Raw genomic sequence first — 8,844 nt, 5'->3', positions numbered from 1 at the left:
ATTGCTAGAAAGACTATGTACTTGATTATTTTAGTTTTGTTTTTTTATCCTTTGCTAGAAAGACTATGTCCTTGATTATTTTAGTTTTGTTTTTTTTATCCTAACAAGCAACATCAATGAATCTCAAACAATCTTGTACGCCTCAGAAATTTATATTTTATTGAACTTTGACAAAGTAGTAATAGTATCGTAAGGAACTTATATTTTATTGAACCATGATATAGAAATTTATATTTTATTATAATATAATATTAGTGTGTTTGGATTCTTGTACTTTGGAAAACAATTTTTCTTTTTTTAAATAGTAGGTTATAACCTTGTGTATTACACGGGGTTGAATAAAAAATTTTATATAAATAAAACAATATATCTTTAAAACCTCATTTATTGTACGTGTTGAATAAATATAATTTTATATATTAAATAATAAAAAAATTATATCTATAAGAACCATATTGTATGAGTTGAACAAATGTAATTTTATATACCAAATAAAAAATATATCTTTAAAACCACGTGTATAACATGGGTTGAATAAATGTAATATTGTTTACCAAATAATAAAATAATATGTCTTTAAATAACCTCATTTATTACACGGGTTTGAATAAATGTAATTTTATATACCAAACAATAAAAAATTACCTCTTTAAAAATATGCGTATTACACGGTTTGAATAAATATAATTTTCTGTACTAAATAATAAAAAATATATGTCCTTATAAAAAACCATGTGTATTGTACGAATTGAATAAATATAAATTTATATATCAAATAATAAAAAGTTATATCTTAAAAAACATCCTGTGTTACATGGTTTGAGTAAATGTAATTTTGTATAGTGAAAATAAAAATATTTAATATATTAATACAAAGTTTGGTTTTCGTGATAAAAATAGATTCTTCTATTGTTGCAAAATTTGTTAACGAAGTCTCAATAAATTTAATCCTTTATTTAAAACTCCGTAAATATATAAATGATAAATAATATTAGTTAATTTTATTTTAAGTTTCGTAAAATTTATTTGATACCAAACTAAACAAAACGTTCAAATATAATTAATTCAAATAAATAATATTATAAATGAGAAGGAGATTAAACTAAATAATAATTATCCATAAGATATTAAACTAATAATATTTAGTAGGAGGATTATCTATAATATATGATATTAAATTAAATAATAGAGTAAACTGCAATTTTACCTCCTGAGGTTAGGGGTCATTGGCATGTCTACCCCACCTAAGGAAATAATTGCAATTTTACCCCCTACTGTTCACTGTTATGTCGCAACCTTACCCCCCGGCCTCAAATTTGTTAACAGATCTGTTAACTTTAATGTGAAATGACTATATTGCCCTTTAATATTACCCCCAACGTTCTTGTTATGTCGCACAATTACCCCCCACCATCAGCCGCCACCACCCACCCCCACCACCATCAGCCGCCACCACCATCAGCCTCGACCACCCACCATCGAGCTCCAGCAAACATTCAGCAATAAACTTCATAATCACCATCTAAGAGATAAAAATCAGTAAAATTCATCATAAGTACCCCAAATCTGACCATGGCTGCAATTGCTGATTTAGGACATTTGTTTCTTGAAGTGCCATTACAGTGACTGCAAGCATTAGATAAACCAATTGCAGTGTTGACTTACAGATTTGATGAATTTTACAGTGTTGACTTAGGACATTTCTTTCTTGAAGTGCCACACGAACACAAACCATCTTTAAAGTGTTGACTTAGTACCCCAAATCTGACCATTAGTGCAATTGCTGATTTAGGACATTTGTTTCTTGAAGTGCCATGACAGTGACTTAGTACCCCAAATCTAACCACTTTCCACTCTCCACACCTCCTCCGCTCTCTCCTTCTTCAAACCCACCACCAATCATCTCCAAAAACTCGTCACTGAATCTTCCACCACTTTGATTTGCAACTTTCAAACCTCCATTCAGAAATGCATCAGTTCTCTGCATCTTTTTGCTTCCCAAAACCCCCTTTTCACCAAGTTGCAGTTTCTTTGTTCTGAATACCACAACTTCTGTCAGGTAATGTTATCTTTGTGACCCTTTTCACCAGTGGTGCTTGAAGACGAAAACCCCTTTGTTGAAAAGCTTTAGAAGAGCCTTGAGGCTCAGACAATTGAGCCATCTAACTCACAATTGCCCAATTTCATACACACAATTGAGCCATCTGATCCAGGGTTACAATAACCGATGAAGAAATGACAAATCCAAAGAAAACCCTATTCATTAAACCACCGATTCTGTCCTTCAATCGCGACCATCGATTCTGTCGATTGATTCAACCTCAGTCCTGTGGATTGATGTTTGAAGATTCAAAGTAAGTAACCTTATTTTCCAACAGGATTTGAGATTTTGTTAATAAACCATGATTTCATCGATTATATGAACAGAATTTGAGATTTCATCAACAACAACAACAACAGGTGTTTGAAGATGATGATGATATTTGAAGAAGGGGGTGGGTGGTTGCGGTGGGGGAGGAGCGGCGGCTAGTGGTGGAGGAGCGGCGGCAGGGGATTATTTGAAGAAGATGATGACAATTTGAAGATGAGGATGATGTATCTGTGAGTTAGTTGAAGAAGAAGATGATAATTTGATTTTATAAATAATAATAATAAATATATGGTAAGATTACCAAAATACCCCTGCCTATAACAGTAAAATAACTGTTCACTGACGGCAGGGGGTAAGGTTGCGACATAACAGTGAACAGTGGGGGTAAAATTGCAATTATTTCCTTAGGGGGATAGACATGCCAATGACCCCTAACCTCAGGGGGTAAAATTGCAGTTTACTCTAAATAATATTTAGTAGAAGGGTTATCTATAATTAATTAGAAGAGATTAAATTAAAATAATAATTATCTATAAGAGATAGCCTAATATGATGACAAATATCCCTAAAGTGGTTTCTTTTATTATATAGTAAGATAAGATGCTTGTTTGAAGTTCTCCTCATGTTAGAGCATTCACATCCATTCCATAAAAGAATATTATTTAATTGAAAAGGAGAGAGAGAAAATGTAGTGTTTTTTAGTGTAATTTAGGGTGAAAATATGGTGGAATGGATGTGAATGCTCTTACACTAGGAATGGGTCATATGACACCCAAGTTACGTTTATTAATAAGATGGAAGATAGATAATGTATTTTCATAAATGTATGTCAAAACTTGTTATTTTTTTAAACTACTGTTAAGCCTAGCATGTTACGGTAGGATCATTAAACAGAACAAAACGTAGACTTAAAAACGTTGAATCACGCACGTTTGTTGCGGCGTTAACATGTAACAGTTAAATCAAAACGTAAAATATAGAACAAAAATAACTAAGTCTACCTAGGGCTCGCCCATTGTAACAGAGCCATTAAACAACGAAAAATAGACGTAAAAACGTTGAACCTCATACGCGTTTTGCACTGAGTTAAGTCACAAAGACACCAAAATACAAAATAGTAAGATTTTATAAATAGTTTAAACAATCTAAACTTTACATACGACTTTTCCTTATTGTCCCCATTTTCTTGGCCATTTCACGAAGAACAAACTTCTGAATTTTTCCAGTTGACGTTTTCGGCAATTCTTCTTTAAACACCACCGTTTTCGGCACCATATATCCCGGCAACTTGCCTTTACAATAATCCACCACCTCTTTTTCAGTCACCTTCCCCGCCATCTCCGCCTTCAAACTCACAAATGCGCACGGCGTTTCTCCCCAAAATTCATCCGCCCTCGCCACAACCGCCGCCTCATTCACCGCCGGATGCGTGTACAAAACCGATTCCACCTCCACACTACTCAAATTCTCTCCACCACTAATAATCACGTCTTTCGATCGGTCCTTGATCTCCAAATACCCGTCCGGGTGCATTACCGCCACGTCACCAGTATAAAACCACCCGTTTTCCCGCATGCTTTTCGCGGTCTCTTCCGGATCTTTAAAATAACCCAACATAACACACCCACCGCGTAACACCACTTCCCCTAGAGTCAACCCGTCCCGAGTCACACTAACTCCCGACTCGGGGTCCACAACATCCATATCCGTAAATACAACCGTTCTCACCCCTTGTCGCGATTTTAGCCTAGCTCGCTCCGTAGCCGGAAAGCGGTCCCACTTTCGCTTCCACGCACATGTCACTACCAACCCACCCGTTTCCGTTAACCCATACCCATGACTAATAACAAACCCGATAGACTCCGCCCGGGCCAGCACTGGCGCTGGCGGAGGCGCTCCCGCCGTCATAATATTAACCGGATTTTTTAACGGCTTCACATCGGGAGCGTTCGATAACATGTTAAGAACAACTGGAGCTCCACACATATGTGTGACGCCGTGTTTATCAATCAAGTCGTAGATGATTGTGGTGTCGAATTTGCGTAGGCAGATGTTGGTGGCTCCGACCGCCGCCATGCCCCATGTGTAGCTCCATCCGTTGGCGTGAAACATAGGCAAAGTCCATAAGTAAACGGGTTGCTTAGGAACTGACCACTCGATAAGAGAGTCAACCGCGATGGCGAACATGCCACGGTGGCAGTGAACCACTCCCTTCGGAGACGACGTCGTGCCGGAGGTGTAATTCAGTGTGATAGGATCCCATTCGGATACAGGTCTGATCCAATTGAAATTCGGATCACCATTTTCCAACATACTCTCATAAGTACATTCGAATCCTGCCATAGAATTATTTTTGTTAGTTTTATTAATATTTGATATAGTTTGTTACCAATACCTACTACCCGAATCGATATACACAAAAATGTTACAGCCCAAACACGAGAACTCGTCCAAAAGACTTGTGAGTGAAGGAGCCTATTTGGTCTATAAACTTCACATTTGTTGCCCATATAACGATGTGGAACTAGTCACATAACGTACAATGATTTCATTCGGCAATAATAACTCGATTCCTAACTGGTTGCAACCATAGGTTTGGGACCGTTTGGGTTCCTCTCCTTGAAACCAGTGTCAAACTGAACCGGACTAGTAAAATAACATCAAAAATATGTTCAAGGTCGGCTTGGTTTCAACGGGAATGTTAAAAATGTTTAGTAGTGGCGGATGTTGTGTATTATTAGGGAATGTTAAAATTTGGTTTCAAATTTTCCGGCGAAGTACCATTTTTTTACGTTTTATTATATTACGCTAACACTGAAATAAAACTATGCTACTCCTGAAATAAAACTATGCTACATAATTTGTAAGGTTAAAGCCTAGTCAAAATTTATATATTAAAGCTAGGGGTGCAAACGAATTGAGCTGAGCCCGATCTCGATTAACTTATGAGAGCTCGAGCTTAAACTCGGCTCGGTATGAGCCTTGTTTTTAAAGCTCGAGCCTGGCTCGTTGGTAGTTTCTTTAACTCGAACTCGGCTCGTTTATTATCTATTAAAAATGTTACAATGGTTGCAACGACTTCAAAGAAATGTTATTTACAATGGTTTTATTACACAAAGGGGTTATGTAACCCAAAAAATATATTAGTGTTTTATATTGATAAAAACCATAAAAACAAATATTAATACCGGTTCTGATAACACAGATACTGGTACCTATATGTTATTTGGTTGGTACATTAGTTTATCATCCTACCCCTATGTTGAAAATAGTTATAAAAGAAAATAAAATTATAAGAAATAAACTAGCGTTGAAGATGAGATATAAACTAAAAAATATAAGAAATAAAATAAAGTTACTGTAGATTTAAAAAAAAAAAACCTTTAATACTAGTACTGGTCTACTAATTGAGCTAGTAAAACATTAATTTACCTGTTGAATCTTGAATCTTTACTCCCTCGTCAATAACGAGGACAAGCAACGGTTTGGGCTTATTGGGCGGAAACATAGAGAGTGCGTTACGAACAACAGAAACTGAATCATAATCCACAAACACAAGCTTCGATTCACTGTGTGCGAGGATAACCGAAACGGTACGGGCATCAAGACGAGTATTAATCGAATTAATAACCGCTCCAGCGAAGGGTATAGCAAAGTAAAGCTCATACATAGCAGGAACATTTGGAGCAATAACAGAAACCACCTCTTGTCTCTTAATTCCCAGTTTGGAGATCGAAGAAGCCACCCGAAGACACCTTTGTCGGGTTTCTGTCCATGTGTAGATCGTGTTACCGTATACGACTGAAGGACAGTCGCCGTATACGGTAGCACACCGGTCAAGAAAGCTAAGGGGAGTAAGTGGACTAGAATTGGCTGGTCTTGGGTGGAACTGATCCATCGTTTATTTTTATCTACGAATCGATTAATTTAATTTAGAAGAAGAAAGGTTGTATGTAAGTGGAGAGTGAGATGCAGAATTCATGATTGATTTAAAAAGGAGAAGACGTTTGTGTTTGACTTTGCATGTAGAGAAATCGACAGATGATCCAATTGATAAGGTTGGACCACGTGCCACTTGTTACAAAACATTTGTTTATGGTACATAGGTAGGACCACCAAACTGTTTCTTTGTGGTTATCCATGTAATCTACCAAATTATAGTTAAGCAAGTGGTCCATCTCTGTATTGTTTTAGCATATTTGGTGAAATGAACGAAGACGGGCCTGAATCAAGTACTACAATTTTAGCATATGTTTTATGTAAATTTAGTGAATGGATATTTACCCATTATCAATTAGTAACATTTTATTCACGTTCATGGTTCAAAGGGTTATTGATATATTTTAGAATAATACAAGTGGGAATTAATAGGCAAAAAGGAAAGCATGGGAAACAATATTTGTGTATGTAAATAATGGAGGAAATAAAGTAGTGAATGATAGGGAGAATATAGAAATAATTTTAGCCTTCAATACTCTTTCTTAAGTTGGAGTGTGTAGGTTAATAACACTCAACTTGTCAAGTAGAAAATTGAGTTGAGGAGTATCTAAGCCTTTTGTGAAGAGATCAACGCGCTTTGCAACTTTGAATCAATGTGAAGAGGGCGAATTTCTTGAGTTTCAACTCTTTCACGGACAAAATAACAAGGGTTCTTCTATTTCCACACCCCTATAATCTTATTTTCACATCCCTATTTGTATACGGACCGTATAGTCAGATACGGGCCGTATAGAATGTTTATGCACAAAATTTAATGTGGTGGAATGTTATTTTTAATATGTATACAGGACGTATAGTTATATACGGGCCGTATACATATTTGCATAATTTTGTTTCGAAGGTTTGATAAGGGTTTTTAGTTTTGAAATCTGTATACGGGTCGTATAATGTTATACGGCCCGGATAGCCCGTATAGAAAAGTTAATTTTTTGTTGCAATCGGGAAACCGTTTAATAAGTTTTGTAAATTTTAAAATAGTGTTGTATATATCGGATTATGTTACGAGTTTGTAGTTAAATGTATTTATTATGTTTAATAAATTTCCACTTTGTAAAACGATAAATATGTATAGAAAAGTTAATTTTTTGTTGCAATCGAGAAACCCTTTAATAACTTTTGTAAATTTTAAAATAGTGTTGTATATATCGGGTTATGTTACGAGTTTGTAATTAAACGTATTTATAATGTTTAATAAGTTTCCACTTTGTAAAACGATAAATATGTGATATGATTATGATAAACTACGACAATAATTATTAAACAAACAACTTAACATCTAAACATAAGTTTAATATTTAGAATGTTTTACATCTAAAACAAACAAAAAGATAAATTTTTACAATGTTTCAAACGTAAAATAAACAAAAAAAAAATACAATAAGCAGCTACGGCGGTGGTGGTGGTGGTGGTGCAGCGCCAGTTCGTGGAGGTAGGGGCGCGCCAGAATGCATAGCCACAATCGCCTCGACCATCCACTGTACATCCCCTCTGACTGCAGCTACATCCGACTCGACCTGAGTGAGTCTCGACTCGACTTGAACGAGTCTCTCCTCCACCCCCGGTGGAGGCATCACACGCTGTCTCACGCTCCGTCGAACGTACGGGCGATCACCCTATAAATCCTTCGCAGCTACCTGTGATCGATCGACGGTATGATCGACCCCCTCATGTATCCCGCCTCCCTCTCCGTCGCCTCCCTCGCCATCGCCTCCCTCCCCCTCGCTTCCCTCTCCCTCGGGTCCCTCACCCACACCATACGCCCAAACCAGCCGCCCTCCCTCAACCTCGTGAGCCAAACCCATCGATTGGGCTATGTTCCTCCCAACCCTGTCAAGCTGGAGTGTTAGGGTCATACCCTTTGCCACTTGCGGGGACAAGGGGCGAGGTAAATGCTTCGCAAGATGGGTGACGAAGCCCCCACAGCTGATGTGGGTAGAGGTACACTTAAAAGCGTACTCGGCGAGATATGCGGCTAACCTGTACGCCAAGTTCCCCCCCCCCCGGCCGGTAAGTAAGTCGTGCATGTAGAAAAGGTCACTTTGGGTGACCCATTCCCTGCTATCATGACGACTGGCGATCGTCACGGCGATACACCGATGTAGGTATCGGTGTAACGGGTCGTAAAGGCAAGTCGCCCGTTCCTTCGGGGATCGCAAAGTCGTTTTCGCGAACTCCCCGGACCCAATAGTGCGCCACCAAGGCCACAACACGTCACTGGACGTGCTGATGTGCGCATCAAAATATGCATGGGACACTGAGTACTCCTGTGAGTACAGACCCAAGGCAACAGCGAACTCAGGAAGTGTCATCCTTTGAGTCTTGCCGCAAATAGTAAAAGCTACGGCGTGTGTCGTCAAAAAAATGATGTAAACCCCCACCCCGGGTGTCCGTAAATGAAAAAGTAGAAAAAAAACTCTAAAGTAATCTCCCTGTGGGCCCACTCTGCGACGGCATCAATTAAGCGGTCCCATGCA

At 37.8% G+C, this 8,844-nt stretch overlaps 1 protein-coding gene across 1 annotated transcript; it reads right to left on the bottom strand.

The window, feature by feature from the left end:
- Nucleotides 1–3,322: 3,322 nt before the first annotated feature.
- Nucleotides 3,323–6,394, bottom strand: LOC110909220 (probable acyl-activating enzyme 5, peroxisomal). The gene is made up of 2 exons (XM_022154253.2): nucleotides 5,804–6,394; nucleotides 3,323–4,707 (listed from the first exon to the last, which is right to left on the bottom strand). The coding sequence occupies exons 1-2, from the start codon at nucleotides 6,267–6,269 to the stop codon at nucleotides 3,524–3,526; spliced, it is 1,650 nt and encodes a 549-aa protein (XP_022009945.1). The 5' UTR covers nucleotides 6,270–6,394; the 3' UTR covers nucleotides 3,323–3,523.
- Between the last annotated feature and the right edge of the window lie 2,450 nt (nucleotides 6,395–8,844).

Source organism: Helianthus annuus, chromosome 14, assembly GCF_002127325.2.
Source record: "Helianthus annuus cultivar XRQ/B chromosome 14, HanXRQr2.0-SUNRISE, whole genome shotgun sequence".
Classification (NCBI taxonomy): domain Eukaryota; kingdom Viridiplantae; phylum Streptophyta; class Magnoliopsida; order Asterales; family Asteraceae; genus Helianthus; species Helianthus annuus.
Note: the sequence above shows the minus strand (reverse complement) of the source record. Positions and strands in the feature narration are given on the sequence as shown.

What these genes read in the sequence shown, in the direction of transcription:
- LOC110909220 (XM_022154253.2), bottom strand. Translation starts at nt 6,269, where the DNA reads ATGGATCAGTTCCACCCAAGACCAGCCAATTCTAGTCCACTTACTCCC. An exon ending in AAAGATTCAAGATTCAACAG is followed by an intron (nt 4,708 to 5,803) that starts GTAAATTAATGT and finishes ATTCTATGGCAG; the next exon opens with GATTCGAATGTACTTATGAG.